At 37.4% G+C, this 23,597-nt stretch overlaps 1 protein-coding gene across 2 annotated transcripts in view; it reads right to left on the bottom strand.

Moving 5' to 3' along the window:
- Window positions 1–23,597, bottom strand: part of DCC (DCC netrin 1 receptor) — a 1,215,565-nt gene that overhangs the window by 472,451 nt on the left and 719,517 nt on the right. For both annotated transcript variants that reach the window (XM_056138055.1, XM_056138056.1), the window contains exons 6-7: window positions 22,656–22,810; window positions 19,768–19,888 (exon numbers count right to left, since the gene is read on the bottom strand). In XM_056138055.1, the coding sequence (XP_055994030.1) occupies window positions 19,768–19,888; window positions 22,656–22,810 (276 nt within the window). The remainder of the gene's footprint in view (window positions 1–19,767; window positions 19,889–22,655; window positions 22,811–23,597) is intronic.

Here is a 23,597-nt window from a genome sequence, read left to right as displayed (position 1 = left end):
AATCAGGGACGCTGTCTCATTTGCCAAGACATCAAAAATCAGATGGGCTGGACACGTAATGAGGTTTACAGACAACCGCTGGACTAGAGCCATTACTGATTGGATTCCACGGGACATCAAAAGATCACGTGGACGCCCACCTATAAGATGGTCAGACTTCTTCGTCAAGACCCTAAATGATCGGTTTGAGGCTCTGCATGTTCCTAGAACGAACAGATACCATTGGGCTACGCTAGCACGCAACCGGGATGAATGGAGACGTTACTGGCACCCGCTCGAATAAATCGATGAATAACGGGGATTAAGTGATTAATTTAAAATGCATATTAGTGCATTAATATTATCTGTGCTCACTTATATTTTAAGCATTCATAGCAAACCTGTTCTGTACTTCAGGAACCAAGTATTTCACATATCTGAAATCAAGTCATTTCCAAGACAACTTAGACATTTGCCACTGGAATAAATATGCGGAATTGTCAGCCATCACTTGGCCATCTCTAGCACACTAGTGGTCACTCTTAATTAGGATAATTGGAAAATTAGTTCCATTAGAAGCTGATTTGAGAATAAAATATCTTCTTAAAAGACAACATTAAAAATGTGATGATGAAAGGAGGATGATATATTATAACAATTTTTTGCTTAAATTTTTTCATCAGTGATGACTTAGGAAGGCCACAGAAATTTAAAACAAATTTTTTTCAATAAAAAATGGATTTTATGTTTGTTTGTTAGTAGATAAATTATTGATGAAAGACTAGACTAGAGCTACAGGACTAGTCTGCGAGGGTGCAGAACCCAGGGAGGTATAGAATTTTGGGACATATTAAAAGCAGGTTTAAATAGGATGAAAAAGAACAACTAAGTAAATACCCAGTGAGGCAGGATGCAAGGGTCAGATATTTACTAGTTACTTTCTCCCAGGCCAGAAACCCAGGAGCAATAAAATCAGGGTTTTTGTTTTCTGATAAACATCAGACAGACAAAAATGATGTGGGGAAGACACATCATTAAATATTTCTAACAAATAAGGGTTTTAATAAATTGAACTCAAACAACTATTATTTATGATTTTACCTTAGTTTAATTTAAAATGGATAGTACTTAGTGATTTGTCAGTGGACAAAAGTAGATATAAATATTTTATAGTTCTATTTTAATAAATAGCTACCTGATCCATTTTTACTCTAAAATATTATGTCCCACAACTGTGAAGTTTTTAACAGCTGACAGACAAAGATTTTAATTTTCTCATATATTTTATGAGGAAATTAAAATAAATAATTATAGGTTACAAGATGGTTATACGAAAAAAGGTTAAGTGTTAAGGAAAAGAGTCTCTTTGGAGAGGTAAATGTTGATCATTAGGAAATCTGATTAATAATAAAACAGGGCTCAGTCATTACTACATAACTTTTTTTGTTTTTATAATAAGTTGATAGGGTTTTAATACATTCTGAAGTATGCATTAAGAAAGACTATGCATTTTACTACATTTAATCCTTTATATTTTGAAAGCAAAATGATACCAATGACTCGCAAGATCTGTATATTGCATAAATTTATAAAAAACAGGGTAATATAAAGAACACAATTGAAAGTCCTCATTGAATCTTAGGCTGAAATAAAAGCCCCATTACCACTGTGCAGGGACCCATGAGTCTGCCTTTGACAAGGACAAATTTCAGATTAAGCATTCTTAGATTATAAATCACCATTGTTGGGAACTGGGCTCCCCTCTCTCTATGGCACCTTAGAGAAATGGGGCAGACTGTTAAAATGTACAGATTTCAAGAGAATAAAACCCTGTCTCTCAACCCTTCCCAACCTCCTCACCCAAATTTCCATGTTTTAGGAGATAGAATAGTAATGGGAAGTCACAGATGAATTGAAATGAGAATAAAGGGCATTCAAATCACACATCTTAGTAGTCATACCTAAGAATGATTGGCTGACACTGTCCTTCCGATCCAGTCATCAATTATAATTACATTAAATTTGGTTGACTGGGATAAAGCAAGTTGGCAAAAAGAGACAACTCTTGGAGTTGAACTTGTAGGTAGTTTTATTTTACAAATTAGGTGAATCTGTAGTTCTGGTGAAATTTATTTTAAAATAAGGTGAATATAGCTTTCTTGAGCATGGGAAAAGATGAAATGGAGGGTGCATAGAGAGTGGAGGTCTTTTGCTTATTATTTTGCTATTGAGAGATAAGACTCTAGGATGACTGTTTCAAAGAGACTGCTACGTAGGGGATGGTCAGACTTCCAAAATCGTTGTTCTCTGTTTGTTTTTGACTATGGATTCTTTAAATATTGGGGTACTCAATGGTCATAGGTTATACTGATTATTTATTAAGAAAATATGTTCATTATGTCAAAATAAGACCATGCATTCTATTCAAGCCAAGAAAAATGTATGCTTGTTCCTTAAAGGACACCGCAAACCAATTTGTGGACTAATTGCATAAATCCATAGTAAGTTATTTAGTCTATTATTAAACACTAAACTAGGATGTGAAAAATAATTTAAATGGGTTTTATTTTCAGGAGGCAGGCCACCAAAGCTAGTCCATCCACTTCTAACGCATATCTTGATTTTAAACTGTCTGCCACAAACAGAAGGAGACAAAAAGAGGGGTGAGAAGATAAAGAGGTGCTCATTTTCTCTGTTCATATGGTAGTGGTTAATCACAATCAAATTCTGGCAGTGAGAGTACTCAGCGGTTATCTGATGTTAATGCTTAAACCCTTTAACTCATTATTCCAAGATGGCAGCAAAATGAGTTCCTTCCATGAGATTGGTGAAATATGTCCACCACAGAGGAATCTTCTCATCAGTAGGAGAATGATTCACTTATATCCTATCAAGAAATGCAGAATGGATAATAAGGCCCTGTCATACTCTCCCTTATCCTTTCATTACCATCAGCCCTGTCAATAAGTTACAGGAATCCCCAGCCAGCGTCTAAAGCATCTTTTCAGTTCAAATGCAAACTGCTATTTCTTCTGCCGTAGAATTCTTTAAATTTATATTGCTCGACATGATCAGAGTTGCCACTTGGATAAGATCATAACTATGTCCCTTGGGGAATATTACGAACTATTCTGCATTCATCTTCGTTTCTCTTTCCATTTATCAAACACAAAGCAGAATATTGCTTTTCAATCAGAATGTTAATTTTTTCATTGCAATGATAAGAATTTTAATTACATACTTTAATATCTTTAATCTTTTTTTTACCTTCTGTGCTTTATCTTTAATGATACTGTAGTTTATATTTGCTGTTATCAATTAACCAGTAAAATTAAGTCCTTGCCTTTTTGGTCTTCTAATGATGAACTGAGAGTCTGCCTTTGTTAGATCCTTTAGTGATTACTTGAAATGCAGAGATAATCAAGACAGGAGTCTTCAACAAACACACAACCCAGGCTCTTCTTGTCAAAAGACAGTTAAAGTCCCCCTTCCTAGTCTTCTACCTTCATCAGTAATTGCTTTACCCTTGGTCCACTTAAATCAGGAATCATCCAGATTCCATTCCATATATGATCATAATTATGTCCCTTGAGGAAAATCAATAGTAATATCCATGTTTTAAAGACCTTATATCAACTCCCTCTGTAGTGGGTCTATATGTCAACTATATTGCTAATACTCTTCTTCCCAGTTAGTTCTAGTCCCTCTTTTTTGTCACTGCCAACCCAGTGATGATCCAGAGAGTCCTGAGGTAGCCTTTATAAACACCCTTAGAAGACCTGGGTCTTTTGTTTTTCCTGGTAATTTCCAATAAAAGGAGAAAAGAAACACAAAGTGGGGATGAGGGGCATGTAATAGGCCCGGGCAGGCGAGAACTGCAGAGCACGCCTGCAGGCCAGCCGCACCTGACCACCTGGTGCACGGGAGAAGTCACTGAAGCCCCTGATAGGCACCGTGCTGTGGTTTGATTTGCGGATGAAATGAATTGTGATTTTTAAGTTCTTGCGTTAGAATCTCAGGGAATGGGAGAGCAATTGCTTACCAAAAAGTTTTGGGAACCTGATGATTCAACAAAAGATGGACATATTTCTTATGGATGATGAATGGAAAGAGACTGCCTGGGGAACTTCTCGCCATTCAACGTCTCAGCCTATTATGGTACAGAGAAGATCTGGACAAGGTTTACCTGGAAACAGTGAACTAAACACACTACTGTCTCTACGATCTGAAAGTGGAGGTCTTGGCATGAGCACGGTAGATTATGTATTAAGTTCTTCTCCAGCTGATAAATTGGATTCTCGATTTAGGAAAGAAACTTTTGGTAGGAGATGCTGAAGACCAGATGCTGAAGACTAGATACTGAGGACTGGATGCTGAGGTTGAGAGGTTGGAGACCAGGAGACTAGGATGGTGGAACTATGATGACTGGGACTGCAACCAAAACTACTACTATTGCGCTAAAAGAGAGAGATTGGACCACGCAGGGGAGAAGAGAGAAATAAACCAACAACCGACCAGCCTGGGGCTCTGGTTCCTTTTTCTCTGTTCCCCTCATCCGTCCACTTGTCACCTGACCTGGGGAGGCAGCTTTCTGCCACCGAAAACTCGAGTTTCCCCCATGTGCCGGCTCATAGTACTTCCTTCTTTATATATTGAAACGTATACCCTCCTATATATATAAACGTATACCCTCTTCTTCGTGCAAAATTCTACCTCACAGAACGAGGAGAAAAGAATGCAAGGTTTAAGAAGAAGACTCCCAGAACAACCACCAACTGGGAACTCTTTGGCTCTGTTGCAGCAACATGGGAAGATGCCGTCATTGACAACATTGATGAGGAATACGATCGAATGATTCAGCACCTCCATGATTGTGCAAGGAATGCCAAGAGAGAGATAACCACAAAAAACCGTCTTTCTTCGAACACTCTTGAACTTATTCGCCAACGTGGCGTGGCACGTGCCTCAGGCAACCACAAGCAAACGTCCGAACTGGCAAAACAGTGCAGAAAAGCCATCAAGGATGACCTCAAAAACAGGAGAGCAGCAGTACTGGTAGATGCAGCAGAAGCTGGGAAAAACATTCGTAATGCCCGCCTGTCCTTCACCAACTACAAAACCAAGATGACTGCCCTCCGACATCATGATGGATCTATCACATCTTCCAGAAGGGCAATGGAGAAGATTATTCATGAATTCTACTCAGATCTCTTTAATAGCCACATCCACTTGCCCACATACCACATACCACATGATGGATATGTCGTTCCCAATGTTCTCCCTTCCGAAATCCAACATGCCATCTCGTCAGTAAAGAAACAAAAAGCACCTGGCCCAGACAAGATCAGACCTGAACACCTGAAGAACTTACCATCAGTACTCATCAATACATTAGCTCGACTCTTCACACGCTACCTGTCTGAATGCAAGGTTCCATCCCAATGGAAAACCAGCAAGACTGTACTACTATACAAGAAAGGAGACATCCACGACATTGGCAACTATCGCCCAATCTGCCTATTGTCTGTCATCTACAAACTATTCACTCGAGTCATCCTGAATAGGATTAGCAGAACACTAGATGAAGGACAACCATGTGAACAAGCTGGATTCCGAAAAGGATTCAGTACCATCGACCATATCCACACAATAACCAAGCTCATTGAGGTATCTCGGGAGTTCAAGATGCCGCTCTGTCTAACGTTCATTGATTTAAAGAAGGCCTTTGATTCTGTTGAGACGGAAGCGGTCATGGAAGCCCTAGCCAATCAGGGCGTACAAACTCAATACATCAGGATCCTTCGTGAGCTCTATTGCGGATTCACTACCAAGATCTCACCATTCTACAAAGAAGTAATCATCCATATCAAGAGAGGGGTTTGGCAGGGTGATACCATTTCACCAAAACTCTTCAGTGCCACCCTCGAGAACATCATGCGACGACTAGAATGGGAAAACATGGGAGTGAAGATAGATGGTCGGCAACTACACCACCTCCGCTTTGCTGATGACATCGTTCTAATAACACCAAACATCAGCCAAGCGGCACAAATGCTTGCGGACTTTGACCGTGAGTGTGGAAAGGTTGGACTACAGCTGAATCTTACGAAGACAATGTTTATGAGAAACAGCCTTGTTCCTGACGCTCCATTCGCTCTCAACGGAACCACCATCTCCGAATGCAACAGTTATATATACTTAGGTCGAGAAATCAACATAATGAATGACCTGGCACCTGAGTTACGCAGGAGGAAGAGAGCGGCTTGGAATGCCTTCAAGAGCATTGAAGAAATAACTAAAAGGACAAAGAACCTCCAACTACGAGCACATCTCTTTGATTCCACTATTCTTCCTGCATTAACATATGCCTCAGAGACCTGGACCCTACGAAAACAGGATGAGAACACTATTCGGGTCTCTCAAAGAGGAATCGAAAGAACTATGCTTGGAATATCACGATTCACTCAAATGAGAGATAGAATCCGGAGTTCTGATCTTCGTCAACGCTCAAGAATCAGAGACGCTGTCTCATTTGCCAAGACATCAAAAATCAGATGGGCTGGACATGTAATGAGGTTTACAGACAACCGCTGGACTAGAGCCATTACTGATTGGATTCCACGAGACATCAAAAGATCACGTGGACGCCCACCTATAAGATGGTCAGACTTCTTCGTCAAGACCCTAAATGATCGGTTTGAGGCTCTACATGTTCCTAAAACGAACAGATACCATTGGGCTACGCTAGCACGCAACCGGGATGAATGGAGACGTTACTGGCACCCGCTCGAATAAATCGATGAATAACGGGGATTAAGTGATTAAGTGATACCCTCCTACACACCAATGGCAAAAGATTGGTTACCAAAGGCATTTTTTTTTTTTACGTATTTTTGCAAAAATGGAAAAAGTTCAATTATCTTTGCATATTCTGATAGCACTGATATCAGATAGTGCTGGAGCGACAGCACAGCCAATAGGGCGTTTGCCTTATACTCCCCCGACCCGGGTTTGATTCCTCCGCCCCTTTCTGAGAGCCTGGCAAGCTACCGAGAGTATCTCCCATGGGGGACAAAGCTTGGAAAGCTCCCTGTGAAGTATTCAATATGCCAAAAATAGTAACAACAAGTCTCACAATTTGTTGTGAGATATTAATGGTGCCCTCTTGAGCAAATAGTTGAACAACGGGAGGACAGTGCTATAGTGCATTCTGATAGAGGCTCCGTGGTCCAGTGCCACCTTTTTCTGTGCTATTTTGCAAGGTTTGGGTAATGTTTCTCTTATCAGCTATTTTATGCGCTTTCTGACAACTTGGTCAAATCATGTTCTTACGTGGAAGTCCTTATAAATTCAGATGTCACACGCTCAGTAATGAGTTCTACTGATCCCATACGAAGATCTGCTTAAGCTCTCCATTGAGTTCCCCACTGAATCACCGACACCATTTGATAATACATTACTCTACTCCAGAATTCTCTGTAAGACTAGAAGCTTGAGCAACCACTTAGCATCTGCATCCAGAAAATAAGAACATCTCCTTTTAGGTCCTATTTGTATGTGAGAAACTATATATGTAGTTAGAATTTTTATTTTTGTTATTGTTCCTTGCAGAAAAAGCAAAAAGTTATTTATCACTTTGCTTAGCTGAATTTCCCCAAGGGTTCTTATTATTTCTAAGTGAGCATGTTGAGGCCTAAAATATCAGAACTGGGCTCAAAGGGTAATATTAAATGACAAACATATGAAATAAAAGCAGATGTTGAAATTGAAATTCATCAGATCTAAAAGCTTATATATCTGGGGTTACTAGTCCTGTATTCTCATGTATTTTCAATTTATAAAATCAAGAAGACAAGGTAAGGGAAAAATATAAAATAGGCTATAAAATACTTTTTCTTTCAAGCCAGTGTCACCAATTTAGGAGAGAAAATCATTATAGGATCATTCTTATCTATCAAATAATATAGTCTGTTTTTGTGCATTTCCATATACATACATTCATTTGGTAGTTTTATTTTTTTAACTAAAGAGTATTTGATAGATCTTTAGTTAAAAGAGAATTGGTACTGAAAAGCAACAGAAAATAAGGGAAACTGACTTTTCCATTTGGCTTTCTTTTTAGTTCTGCTTTTTAATGATGCATTTGGGGAATGAGCTTTTTTTTGGCAAGCAAACTTTTTTATTTTCTCTAATATGTCAAATGCAAACAAGCATCCAAATAAAAAAGTACATATTGTCAATATTGTCAGGGAAAGTTAGGGTCATCTATATTCTAACCAGAATATTTCTAGATATATTTATTTCCTAACACAAAATAACAAAGACAGCTATGGCAGTATATACTACACATTTAGGCTAAATTACTATTATGCTAAATGTAGCTATGTAATGCTATGTCATAGAATAAGGCCTCCCCCAGTGCCATTTTACAGCACACAGCAGCGAAGAAAAAAAAAACGGCTGGAGGGCCCCACAGCATCCAGAGAATGCTCCGGGCCCTGGCCAGAGCTGATATCGCCTGGAGTCCCAAATGGGGTAGGTGCTGTCTCCCCACCTTCCCAAATGGAATCCCAGTGACCACGAGCTTCTACAAGCATGGCTTTGGCATGCAGGTACCAGGACTTTTCCCCAAACCTTGCGGCCAGGTAAGAGGTTGTGCGACATTTCCTGATATGCAAAGTGATCAATGGATAGCAAATGATATAGCATTTTTCTCTGAAAATCAGACTTGAATGATGCTAGGAAAATCTGAGTAAAAGAGAATGTCCAACCGAAAAAAAAAAGTATAAGACCTTAGGTAGATTACTTTTATGAAAGAAAACTTTTCTTTTTTTTAAAGTATATTTTAAACTGAGATCCTCTCAGTTAAATATAAAAAAATAAGACTGGTAGAAATAACACCTCAAAAGAATGGTAGACATGAACTACTTGTACAAGCATCTTGCTTGCAACTTGCTTACAGCATCTTGCTAAACTTGGATTAGATCACTAAGGTGTAGGTAGCAAAAACTTGCTTATTAAAATATAACTAATAAATCAGAGATTCAATTTAATTCAATACAAATAAGTAGTTTTCACTGAAAGATATCTACCATCTCTAACTGTTATTTTAGTCTGCAAGTCTACATTTTCTGTGAAGGTGAAAAATGTTCAATAATAGCAAGTTACAATACAAGTCATTCTGCCATAACTATATTTAACAATTAAGATTAATTGAATCAAATTTATTTTCATGGATCCCTGGATAGTAGGGATTTTGTGATATGTATGTGGAGAATGTCTACACCTATAATTGACTTCGTCTTAGTAAAGTCCTTTGGCACACTGGGAATTCAGAGATTATTTGTGTGAAATATTAAAATTTAAATGAATTTCTAGCTTTTCATTCACCAGTAATTGTAAAAACTTGCCTAAATAGACAAAATAAATCTGAAAGGTCATCCATTTACTTGACTGGGCTCTATGTGGAAGATAGTCAACTATCGTTAGTTATTTAAGAAGTTAGTTAACAAGATGTAGAGAGCTATCTATGGCAGTGTCTGAGATTGTATGTATAAAAGACAGACTGCTTGCAAACGATGTGACTTTAATAAGTTGGGCAGAAGCTTCTTCAACAAAATAATGATATCATAATTGTAACTCCATAAGAATCTTGGGAGGAGTCAACTAATACATGATTGCAAAGCTCTGGCAAGGCAATGAATCTAAAAATAAAGATTTGATAATGTTCTTGGTTCTTTACTACTTTGAGTCTATTTTACTATCATAAGTAAATTACTATTATTTTATATTAGTAAAATAGCTAATGGTATCTGACCTCTTTGAGCACACATTTCTAATTTGTTAAATAAAAATACTAAAATGTGGTAGTCAATGATACATATACAATGATATATAATAAAGGGTTTAGCATACAGTATTTGACACTGAATATTTTTGAAAATGCTCTTTCATTTTGTATTCTTAGAAATTTTACTTTAACAAAGACTTACAGCTCTGTTGGCATATTCTTTTCTATAAATTAAATGGGATTTATTTTCTTGGCTTCTTAAGTTTATCCTCACTGAAAGAACTAAAACACAAAAGCTTAACTGCTGGAGTGATAGCACAGCGGTAGGGCGTTTGCCTTACAAGCGGCCAACATGGCCGACCAGAGTTCGATTCCTCCGCCCCTCTGGGAGAGCCCGGCAAGCTATGGAGAGTATTCAATATGCCAAACACAGTAACAACAAAGTCTCCAATGGAGACGTTACTGGGCCCGCTCGAGCAAATCGATGATCAACGGGAGGGCCTTTACCTTTACCTTTACCTTCAAATAACTTTTAAGTATTCAAGTATAAGGAAAATGCTTCAAATAGTTTATTTGGGGTCTTTGAAATCATAATTTTAGTTTTTAAATAATATTTATTACATAATTATTAAAATAATAATAATTATGTTATTATAGTGATAAATGTATTATTATTAAATGTATTACTACTAAAGTGTCATCATCATAATTATTGTAGTGATAATTTAAAGTTACCCAGTGATACTGGACCATGTATTTGTTACTGTGTGTATGTAGGTTATAGACATATCTATTATAAAAAGGAAACTTATAGGTTAAAAATAAATATAACAAGTGAAGATCACTTGGGTTTGATGTAAAAATCAAGATTCCGCTTTTCGATTTCACCAGTAAAGCATTTTTAAAAAAGGAAAAATAACATTCTTTAGTGTGTTTACCACTGAAGAATGATGTGATCAATATTTATGAATCTATCAAGTCTTTCATATTGTATGGATTTATAGTTATCACCGGTCTCAGGATACTTGATATTACTGGAGAATTCATTTCTAATTTCAAAGTCTGCCATAGAGCCATATCCTCCTGATTAGCACTGAGCTGGCTTCCTACTGGAAGCACATGTCGAATGAAGGACAAGGTGAATGACAAGACTTTATTTGCTGAGAACCTCTGCCAACATAAAACTGGAAAGAACAAGTCATTAAACGGATACTGCAAAGCCTGCTGCAAACCTTTTCCCTAGCAGTCATTTTAAAACAGACTTTTCCCCTCCACCTTTGTCTACCAGACAAAACTTCAAATGGCAATACCATCAAAATATTTGTTTAGTAATTCTTTCTTAGACAATATAAATTTGCTAGGAGAGAACTATCATTATATCTGTTCTAATAACAGCCTGATATTTTCCTTACGACTAAACAAACCAACAGAAGACTTTATAGTAGTTAACATTTGCGGCAATTTGCAACCTACAAATCCCTTTTACATACATTTATTGCACTAAATCTCTGAAATGATTATCCAGTGCACTTTACCGTTAAGGAAATAAAGACCTTTAAAGGTTAGGCGATGTTGTCTAAGCTCACAAATACTTTCTATTTTTTCCATATTTTTAAGATACCTACAGGTAAACTAAGAAGGACATTGAGTTGTGTCCATATCTTATATACTGTAAAATTCTATAAGATGAAAACATCAAATGACATACTTAAATCAAATTTGGCCTTGACTGAACTTCTCAGATATAGAGGTTAAAAAAAAAGAGCAGAGACAAACTTCCTCTAACTTATATATTTATTTTTGGAAGAAAAATATAATTGTTTTGCTTGTTTTGGATCCATATCCAATATACCTGAGGGGCTTATTCTATGCTCTGTGCCCAGGGATCACAGAGCTCAGGGGGTAAACTAGTGGTGTTGGGGAGTGAGGGGGTACCAGTATTTTAATAGACTTGAACAAATTCATAGTCCTATAGCGTAAAGTTGATGAGTGCATTAAAAATTTTGATTCCAATCCTATTAGCTAAAGGTAATTATTAAGGCCTATAAAGGGAAATATTCTTAGAAAGTATGTTAATTATAATATCAGCACACTGGAAATGTGTTTGAAAAACACTAAGCTACACTATTACTTATTTAGACATAATTATGGAACTCAAAGATAATGCTTGCCATTTTAATGAGCATTCTCTTTAAAATCTCAGGTTATTTGAGGAAACTAATTATTCATTTTCCAATTTGAATCCATCAACATACTAACCTTAATACATAGAATTTGGCTCTTATAAATTATTTAGAGTATGACAAGAACAAATTGATCCCACACTAAAATAACTGAGTACTTAAATACTCGCATTAGTAGACAAAAATTCAACCTAATTGACCACCAGTGACTAATATTAAATTAAGAAACACATCCCTATAGATTTAGTTAATTATTTCTATATAGCTCTTTGTGTGCTAGTACACTGATAAATTCTAACAGATTTTGAGGTGTTAAGACTAATTGAACAAGCAATATTGCTTCTTACAACCTCACTGAAGTTACTATGAAGTCAATACTTAGTAATGAGAACTGTAATTAGTTGCAGTTAATATATAATTGTAATGTTATCCTCTTGTCCATTTGGATGTATACTTTTTATATTAAAAGAGAATAAGACATAAAACCAGAATAAAAACCACTCAGGGTTCATAATTTAAAGTTTGTGACTAAACTTAAAAATACTTTTGTTACATATATACTAAAGCAACCCTTAAACTTTTTCTACTCATAATGAATTTTATTTGGGAAATACAACATGGTGAGTACTACCAGAAATGCTTTTGATTTGGCATTTATTTAGACATAATTATGTAACTCAAAGATAATGCTTGCCATTTTAATGAGCATTCTCTTTAAAATCTCAGGTTATATGAGGAAACTAATTGTTCGTTTTTCTAGTTTGAATCCATCAACATACTTTAATTTTTAAATTTAAAAATTAAAAAATTAGATTTTAAATTAATTTTTGGTCTTTGCATGTGCTTAAATCTTTTACTGCTACCAAATGGATACACTACTTAAATAAAACATTTAAAAATCATCATCATTTTAACTCAATTATCTTCTCTAAGGAAAGACAGGGAATGACAACAGATCACATTCCTAGCAATGTCTAAAACAGTTCTGACCCCAGACTGGGAAATTCCATCTTTTTACCAGTGTTGGAGGAAAGACAAAGCAAAACCAGTATCGGAAAATATTCTAATTTAAGATGAGAACCACACTTTGTACTTCTTCAGTGAAAAGAATGCTATGGTATTTTGCCCAAGCAAATCCACAGTTAAAAATTATTTATAACACCAGGGTCAGAGAGGTCGTACAATGGGTTGGTTGCTTATTTGCATGCAGCCAATCTGGTGATCTATTCCCAGCATCCCATATGGTCGTCCAAGCCACCCAGCAGTGGTTTCTGAGCACAGAGTCAGGAGTAAACGCTGGGCGCTATCAGATGTGGACCTCCCAATACAAAAACTTTTTATAATATCATGTACTCATATATGTTCATATAGCCTATTTACACATTAGTTAATCATGGAGAACCCATTGTTTCTTGTCATAAAACTTTATTCTATCCCACTACTGCCATTTATTTAAAAATATTCCATAGTACATATCATCCAATCAGAGTTGCATTCCCAGTTTCCTGACCCACAATTGCCCTGATCAACTATTAGGTGTTTTCTGCCATTTGCACAGAAGAACAATGCTAGAAAACTGAATGCCATCCAACACTAGAAATAGAAGAATTCAAAGCAAAACAATAATTGATGTGCTTTCATTTTTTTCTTTTACTCTGTTGTTCCCCTTCAGAACTAGATAATTCTTTGCATTCCGCTTGGCTCCCACACAATCTTCACTTAATTACAACTGATCCAAATTCAAATTTATTGATGGCGACTCAAGGAAACTTCACTCATCTGCATCTCTTAGGCCGATCATATCCCAACTTATGGTGACCTGTTTGCAAATCAGGATACTGAAAATTAGAACACCTAAAATATTGATTTTTTACATGTTTTAGGTGGATAGTTTATTGGGATTTGCAATTATAGCTAACCTACTTTTTGGAGAAAGAGGACCATGGGGTGGGTGTAGATGAAAAATAAAGAGGGATACTGAAATAATGATAGAGGGAAGCAGATGCCCTGGTAGGGGGGGGTGGGGTTGGAAGGCTATATGCATAAACCATTAGCAGTATTGTCTGTTGCTATAAATAAAATTGTTTAAGTAAATAAGTATTGAATATAAGAATAAGTAATAAAAAAGCTTTAAACTTTTACTCAGTTCCACGTGATTAATAGACAATAGACGGGGTCACTCTCCACACGTTCTCACACATGAAGCCTCACACATGAAGGAACCAGCCGAGGAACCCAGGTGTGCAGGACCCGGGGCATAGATCTCCAAGCCTGCTTGGATTGGGACTGGGACCTCCTCTACCCAGATCCCCCATCTTCCAGTATGTAGTCTTTACACACACTAACTGCCCCAGTACCGTGTAATCCCATCAACGGCCAAGACCCAGAGACTATAAAACCCTGCTCCCAGAAGAGAACAGCGCAGACTCTCCTGCCTCAGCACCTGGCTGTCCTCACCAGGGCCCCTTGGAGGAATGTGCGTTGAGTTTCCCTCCTCACCCCGAGCAGAGCCATGGCAGCTGAAGACCTCTGGTTCCAGCTGCAGCCATGCTGAAGGCCACTCTCCACACATTCGAATGAGCCTCACAAATGAAGGAACTGGCCAAGGAACCCAGGTGTGGGACCTGGGGCAGAGATATCCAAGCCTGCTCGGATTGGGACTGGGGCCTCCTCCACCCAGATCACCTGTCTTCCAGTATGTAGGCGTCACACCCACCAACTTCCCCTGCCCTGCCCAACGGCCAAGACCCAGTGACTATAAAACCCTGGTACTGGAAGTGCGTGGCTGCATTTGCGGCCGCACAACATCTTATCATCTAGTTCTTACTCTGGAGATCCTGGCAGGCTACCAAAAGCATCCTGCCCACATGGCAGAGTCTGGCAAACTCTCCGTGGTGTATTCCATATGCCAAAAACCAGTAACAATGATGGGTCACATTCTCCTCACCCTGAAAGAGTCTCAAGTGTGACACTTTTTAAAAATCTCAGGACTAGGATGAAGGAGATGTTACTGGGGCCTGCTCGAGGCAATTGATGAACAACAGGAAGACAGTGATACAGAAGGGGTCAAATTAGGTAAACAATTTTAGTTGAATTCCCTTTCCTTTTTTACTGTGACTAAGTATTTTTATGTCTATGCAATGTATTCTTAACTGTCCAATTTTCTTTGAGTACACTGAGTAAAGTACAAAGAATATAGATAAGTAACAAAAAATAGGTAGTAGTCTGGAACCATGTGTGTTAGAACTCTATTGCTATACCTTCTTAGAATCTAATAATTTCCTTCTCACTATATATTGGCTTCATTAATATTTGTACAGTAGAAAGTATATACATTTTTACATGTGACAGTGCACTCATTTCAATATTTTCTCCACACTTATTTTCTGAAGAGAAAAACAAGTCATTAATTCAATTTAAAATTATGTTTACTTTATTTCCTGAGTCACTAATTTCTGAAGAGTGAACAGCTTATTATATATAAAAGATTATGCTGAAACTCTATTAAGCATATGTAAATAACCACCAACAATGGACACTGGCTCGAATAGGTCATTGTGTGTGCTTCAGAGAGAAGCAGATTGTTATGGTTGCCAAGAGTGACTCTCAGGCACAAGCCTTGTGGACAGACCAATGCTGAACAGCTGGGCAACGTGAGCCTACAATATGCCTCAAAATACATGGTGGCCATTTATTGTTGAAACTTAAACAGAAAGGGCTATGTTCTTCCCACCATGGTCAGTCTTATTGCTAAATTTATATTTATAGCTGGCCTCTCCACCATCTGTGCATATGGCCTACAGTGCATCCCTGAGGAATTGAAGAGGCACTGTTTGAAGAACTGATTAAATAGCCAGAAAACGGCAATCCATCATGTATAAAAGGGAAATGTAGAATAGTAACAATGGTGCCCTGCCATGCTTTTAGATTTTAGGTCTCTTCATTTTCTTTTACTTTCATTCTAATGCAATGCACAACACAATAAACATGGGCCAAGAACGTAGAATCCTCTAGCAACACTTTCCCATCTAGAGAGATGAATGAATTGAGATTTTTTTTTTGAGCTTGCCCTAGTCGAAGAGACAAACATTTCTGCTAAGAGGAATTTTCTGTTTTTGCTGTTTGTTTTTCTTTCTCGTCTCATTCATACAAATGAATCAGGGCCTAAGCAGGATGCGAGAAGCTCTGCATGCACAAAGGCTACCTGTTGGGATCAGGGTTTCCTGAGGTACCTGCAGCTGAATGCCTATAATGAGTTTGCAGAATGAGCAGAACTCTTGGAATACTAAGAGCGAATCTTTATTTGATCCTGTCAGATCTCCAGCCTCCTCTAATAATAGCTTGGGGAAATCCTCAAGGCCTGGAAGCACTCTTTTGTATCTTAAAAGCCTTGCCTTTGAACCAGAGCAATAGTACAATGGGCAGGATGCTTGCCTGGCCTGGCCAACCCAGGTTCTATCCTTGGCACCACATATGGCCTCATTGAGCATTGCCAGGAGTGATCCCTGAGTGCAGATCCAGGAGTAAGCCTTGAGCACTGCTGGCTGTGGCCCAAATCAACAACAAAGTATTATCTTTTTATCTTAACAGCTTCTATTAAGGTACTAAAACAAACAAACTACAATAAAAATGACTAACAATTATAAGATACAGTAACACCAATGACACTGGAATCAAATCCTTAGTCTGACTTTCCATTTTAAGTCTCTTCTGCCTCCCAGACTACAACAATAGGACCCTGGGACTATCACCTCTTCTTTTTTTCTGTCATTTGGGTCTATTTCCATCCTTCTGCTTAGGGCTTGGCCATGGGTAGAGAGGACTATATATATATGTATATATATATATACATATATATCTTCATGTATATGTTATACATATATTATATATGTAATATATATAAATATATTTATAAATTATAGATTTATAAAGGGGCTGGAGTGATAGCACAGAGGTAGGGTGTTTGCCTTGTACACAGTCAACATGGCCGACCTGAGTTCGATTTGGCATAGCCTGGCAAGCTACCCGTGATGTATTCGATATGCCAAACAGAGTAACAACAAAGTCTTCAATGGAGACGTTACTGGACCCGCTCGAGCAAATCGATGAACAACGGGAAGACAGTGACAGATTTATAAATAAATTATAATTAAAATAATAAATTGATATATGTTACATATACTTATAATATGTATTATATATAAATTGAGATATATATATATACATATAAGTGTATAAATATAAATGATTTGGGGGACATATGCACCTCAGGGGTAACTCCTGACTTTGCATCAGGAACCACTCCTAGTGGTGCTTGGGGGAACCATATAGGATGCCAGGGATTGAACCCAAGTTGGTCAACTGTGAGTAAAATGCCCTATCCCTGCCCCTAGATGAGAGGATCTATTTGCGATCAAGAGTTAAAGACTATTTCCCTCGTATTCTGCTTCCCAAGGGCTGGAGCCATAGCACAACGGTAGGGTGTTTGCCTTGCATGTAGCCAATCCCGGGTTTGATTTCTCCTCCCCTCTCAGAGAGCCCAGCAAGCTACCGAGAGTATCACGCCTGCATAGCAAAGCCTGACAAGCTACCTGTGACATATTCAATATGCCAAACACAGCAACAAGAAGTCTCACAATGGAGACGTTACTGGGCCTGCTTGAGCAAATCGATGAACAATGGGAGAACAGTGCTACAGTGCTGCTTCCCAAATTTCAAAGTCATGAACAGCATCAGCATGTCTTTTATTTGGTGGGGACAAAACTGTGAACACTGTGTGTTTCGTAAAGACCTTCCATTTTGGGAATTGTTCACTGGCCCTGAGTGAAGTCTTTCTAGTCTGCTCCATCCTCTGCTTGAGCTCCCAGGGAAGCTCTGTCCTTTGACTAAAGAGATCTTTGACAGGGTCTCTTGGGAGGGTCCCTTCAAGATGGCTCAGTTCTGTTTTCTTCACACAAAACTCACAACTTTTAGTCAGAATAGAAAGTCCAGTTCTCATTTTTATACATGACCTACAAATTGTCAACATGTACTTAAGACAATAAATACATTCACAAACACAAATCCATACACATAATTCAGTCAAGGGTCCTTTTTGGTCCTCCACAACTTTGCTGATGTGGGAAGAAAATCAGAAAAGTCTCTAATCTGATGAATCCCAGTACTTAAAGAATTCTCTTTTCTTATAGGCCATAAAAGATAATAATCTCTTGGCCTCTCTGATCAGTGTGAACTTTCCTGGGAGAAGTTCCCTCACTTCTCTCTTTAGAAATACAGACTTATTTTTCTAGCACTTTCTTCACGTTTATATGTACTTAGCTGAAAATCCGGGTTAGCTAGAATTCTCCTGTTCTGGGCCTTGTATAACACCTAGTGTTGGTGTCACTGTGGCTGGATTATCAACAATAATGAGACGGCATGTAGTTTGTAAGACTTGGCTCAATTGGAGACCCTGATTTGAGAAATTAGTTTTCTCCCATTTATCCTTTACCGTTTTAGCAGAAGAGGATTTACTTTGTCACACAAAGGATGTTACACTAATTCCTAAGTACGTTAAATAGAGGCGGGAATTAGACCACAGAAGAAACTTGTAATCAGGAGCAAGAGTAATTGTCCCTTTTAATTCCTAGATGGCCCTTTAAAACATTTTCCTTGACTCACCCCGGGGTAGTTGTTCAATGTTTGCATTTTGTTTACAATCACACACATATGAGAAGTATCATCATTATGACCATTGTTATAGACAAGAGTTTTTGAGTCTTTGAATAATTAAGAATCCACAAAAGATTTAAGTGATAGAAAAAAAACTTCATACAATTTACTTTCTATTTAAGTAGATATTAGAAAGATTAAGACAAGTGTGAGTCATACCAAGGGCTGGTTTTAAAGATCTGCAATTAATGATTGCATCATAACTTTTCATAGGAGATATTAATGATTTTAAAGGAATGATTATTAAAGTTTTTAATAATTTTGAGATAGTAAATGATTTGGTTCTATTTAAACAACTTTTCATTTCTTGCACTAGAAACTTTTTTATTTTTTTGGCTGTTTTGGGGCCATTACCAGCTGTGCTCAGGCTTACTCTTATTTATGTGCTCTGAGGACCATACGCAGTGCCAGAGATTGAATCTGGGTCAGTTGCATGCAAGGAAAGAGTCTTAGATTCTGTACTCAAATGGATATTTTTTTACCTTCTTAGCATTATATTTCAGAAGTATCAAGCCAGTTTATTTGTTCTGTTTTGTTGCTTTTGTATGTTTTGCCTTGCGGGCATTAAGTTGTTTTTAGGATATTACATGACATGTCTAACATAGATTTATATTAGCTTTGAATATGCCATTAGAGTAAACCTTTAGAACACTATAATACAAAATAGAAACTTTATCAATGATGGAAAATAATATAATTTATCAAAATCAGAGAATGTATTTTAAATTTCAAGTGAACATTTCTGCATTAATTAAAAGATCCAGATACATGTACATCTAAATGTATTTGTATGGTATATATGGATATTCTGCAGATATATGAAAAACTTTGAAGAAAATCAGACCATAACAGAAGGGAGATGAGAAGTGATTTAGCAGTTGTTGTCTTGGCAGTAGATTGCTCAGGATGATTTTGTCTCACCAGAAATAGATACATAAATTCATAATTAGAAAGAATATCAATACAAATATGTGTATCTTGACTCACTAAGTAATTGCATAACTTCAGGTTAATTTAGAAAACTAGGAAAAGCAATATGGGTTTTAGAAATGAGCCATTCCTACTCCAAACTATCGAATTCCTGGTCCAAATTCCTCATCTTACCAGGCTTAGGAACAATGAGCTGTGCACTGCTCTGGGCATTTCCAGCTTCATTTTCAGCCACACACTGATAAAAGCCTTCATCAGACTTCACCACACCAAGGATTCGTAAGTTGCTTCCTCCCTAAGAAAAATAAAGAGAAAGAAAATAGGTCTTAAGTCAGAGAAAAAGAAACTCGAAGTAAAATAACATTTTTTTAAGTAAAACTTCACAGAAGAACCAAGGACTGTGATAAGGGTTCTTAGCCTAACGGACATGTCCCAGGCCAATTTGACAATGTCTGATTTCCATAACGCTGCTAAATCCACTTGCACCCACAAAACGCTCGTTTCACAGCTAAAGGTACACCCACAAAAACACACATCATTCTTAATATCTAAATGAGCAGTGAACTGAAAGTTTGTTGATTAGGTATGTAAGAAACAATAGTTATATCAAAAGAAATCTAATTTTACTTCTTGTTGAAAGAAATATGTTTAGGACTTCTAGGTGGGGAGAGGATATTCAAATGAAACAGCTTCTTGAAGACACAGAATCTAGACTGAATATTTGTTAGAAGTGTTAACTAAAAAAAAGTCTAAGATTTTTCTTAAAATTGGAATTTCCTTGATCCCTTCGAGGAATCTTGAAAAGGGGCATGGTGAAAGTTTTCTATGCTATTTTTGTTTTTGGACAAAATCTTTCACCTTCAATGATCCATAAATAAAACACATTAATGTGACCTCTTATTTTATAAAAATTGAGCCACCACTTTTTTCATAAATGGATAAAAAGTGATAAGGAGATAGCACTTAATTATGCTAACTCAGTTTATCTTCGATATTAATGTAAAAATTAGTTCAGTAAGTGAGACATGTTAAATCACTTCCCCCGAAGTCATTAAGAGATAAATATTACCTCATGGGGAATACTTAATTGTTTTTAGTATCTTGTAGTCAATTCTCAGCTGATGTAAAATTCTTAGATAAAGCTGACTAATTTCTAATTAACAAGTCTCATATAAATTACTATTTGTGTTAAATATTACATGTGTGCCAGACCATGGTACTCAGATTTCTAGAGCAGTTAAGGAAATATTTTTAAGCACAATTTAATGTGCGTAGAACTCATACTGTATATGTTCTTTTCACCTAAAGAAAAGAAACATTTCAATAGTTTGGCTATAATGAATCAAGCTGAAAGATTTTTTTTTAAACTGCAGGAAAAATAAATGTTGCTTTTTATCATGTGTCCTTAAGGCACTCAACAACTTCCTTGATATGCAAGTAGCATATATTTTAGGCCTATGTAACACATTTCAAGTTGTTCCATGGCAGGTCATTTTTAAGCCAGTGGTAGTGGAAATGGCATTGCACTTAAAGGGGCTAATGGAGTTGGGGTGCATTCAAAAGTTAGTTTTCCCCTTTCTTACTCTCTCCCTAACCAATTAAACACATGGAATAAAAAGATTAAAAGTGGGAAATGGTAATACAAGTGGTAAAGATACATTTTCTGAATTTATTCCCTCACAGCTTTTATAGCGTGACAAAATGCATACACTAAGAGATTACGAGTATTTCTTCTAGGCAACAGATCTTGGTAGAGTCCTGTAAGCTCATCCCGCTCTGTTGGGAGGTGGATGGAGTCTTGACAGGATGAGGTCTGCACCTCAAATGTCAGTGAACTGGAACTAAACCCCCCTTTTTAGTTGCAGAGTTCTTCAAAAAGCATTTTTTCTATTTTTTTTTTAAATGTGAATTCAGACCCTCCAGTGCTATCCTACAACTAAAGGGCAGTTTTCGTAGTTGTATTTTTAGGTGAGCAAAGCATCTTTTTAGTGAAAAAAATCACCCAAATACTCAACAGTAGTAATAATATGACTTGGGCTTTCCTAGTGTTTTTACGATACAGGAAAACTCAGTGAATACTAGATTGTTCCTACTCTCCCCCACAAGGATAGGGACAAAGAGCATCCTAAAACTTGCCAAGATTTGGGGACTTGGAGAGATGATACAGTGGATAGGTCCCTTCCCTTGCAGGAAGCTGGCCTGGAATCAACCCCGACACCTCATATGGTCCCCAAGCATGATCAGGAGGAATTCCTAAGCACAGAGTCAGGAGTAGCCTTTGGTCATAGCTTGGTGTGCCCCACCCCCAAACTTGGTGAGATTATAAGAATTAGTATTCAGTTCTTTCTGATTCTCAAAAGGTCACAGTATTGTGTCTGTCAGCGACTTGTTTGGACTGTCATTTTCTCCCTTACCAGAGCACTTTCCTGCAACTCATTCTTACAACAGCTGCCCCTCTCTAGAAGGGTAGCAAGGTAAGGCTGCCTCTTATCAAAGCAAGCCACCTAAGTCACAGCAGCAGGCCTTGTTAAAACTTGACTGTATTAACCGGCAAAAGCTGGCTGCTCGGGCTGGAGTGATAGCACAGCAGGTAAAGCGTTTGCCTTGCATGCGGCCAACCCAGGTTTGATTCCCAGCATCCCACATGGTCTCTTGAGCACCGCCAGAAGTGATTCCTAAGTGCAGAGCCAGGAGTAACTCCTGTGCATTTCCCAGTGTGACCCAAAAAGAAGGAAAAAATGCTGGCTGCTTGAATTTAGTCTGGAACCCAACAGAGTTCTAAACTCTTGTTATCCCGAATACCAGCCATCAGAATCCACAGAGAGTCTCATGGACTCCATAGGTTTGTTTGAAATCCTGTCCATGAAACAAGCCAGTGGACATTCTGGGTCTTTCATTTTCAGCTAAAACTTCTATGCCCAGAGAACCATTAGCTTTATTAGAATAATTTTCTTAACACATCATGAAATCCCCACCAGGAACCTTCTCAGGAAAGAAAAGCAACGGAAAACAGTACACAATGAATGGGCTCATAAAGAGGATATGAAAAAAAAGATAATTACCACTATCTGAAAATAATCACTAGGAATGACCACATCTCCATTCTTCATCCAATTCACAGTGGGTACAGGCTTTCCAGAGACTGCACATTCAAACTCAATATCCATGCTCTCATAGGCATAGAGGTTGGAAGGGTGATTTAAAAACCAAGGTGGAACTGCAAAGACAGAAAAATAAAAATGAGTGGGGTGGGGATGAACTTGCATGCTAAGGTCTTCATTGATTGAGAACTACTGCCCTAGGACAGAAAATATTTGTAATTCAAATAATTCCCCTAAACCTCTTCGTTTACTATATAGGAACTAAAGAAGTACTGTACAACACATTTCCCTTCTGATACTCCCAAATGCAAAGGGCTGCAGTTAATGATTTTTGTTACAAGGTAAAATAAAAACATTTGGGAAAAAAATCCATTTAATAAACATTCTGAATACCCAACTATGCATACCCAATTGACGGACATAAGGACATTAGAAAGTACATGAAATGATGGAAACAATGCTAATAAAGTGAATAAAATGAAGTTAATAGGACAATGACAGCTAAGAATGTAAGACAAAAAAAAATCTCTGTGATTCTATATTTTCATTAGGATTTAGGTAATGTGTCGAACACCTTCTCTGTTGAAACTGGCTTTAGGCAAAGGGCACTGAAAATGACTGCCATCTACATGGTGGACACATTATTATTGTCCTAGCTCTTATCTATTGCAGCATATTATGATACTGTATAATAATATTCACAGTGTGGTATGTGATCTACTAATTTAATTTGGTATCTTAATTACTACTATAATACCAGTTACTCGATGATAGAAATTTCCAATTGAAGTGGAATTACAAATACAACACACCTTTGCTAGTGAATCTTTCAGCTATGTGTAATAAAACCCTGCCTAGGAGAGGAAATTGGAAAATTGCTAAAAAGTAATGTTCCCCCTCTTC

This window comes from Sorex fumeus, unplaced genomic scaffold, assembly GCF_029834395.1.
Source record: "Sorex fumeus unplaced genomic scaffold, SorFum_2.1 ptg000128l, whole genome shotgun sequence".
In the NCBI taxonomy this organism is placed as follows: Eukaryota; Metazoa; Chordata; class Mammalia; order Eulipotyphla; family Soricidae; genus Sorex; species Sorex fumeus.
Note: the sequence above shows the minus strand (reverse complement) of the source record. Positions and strands in the feature narration are given on the sequence as shown.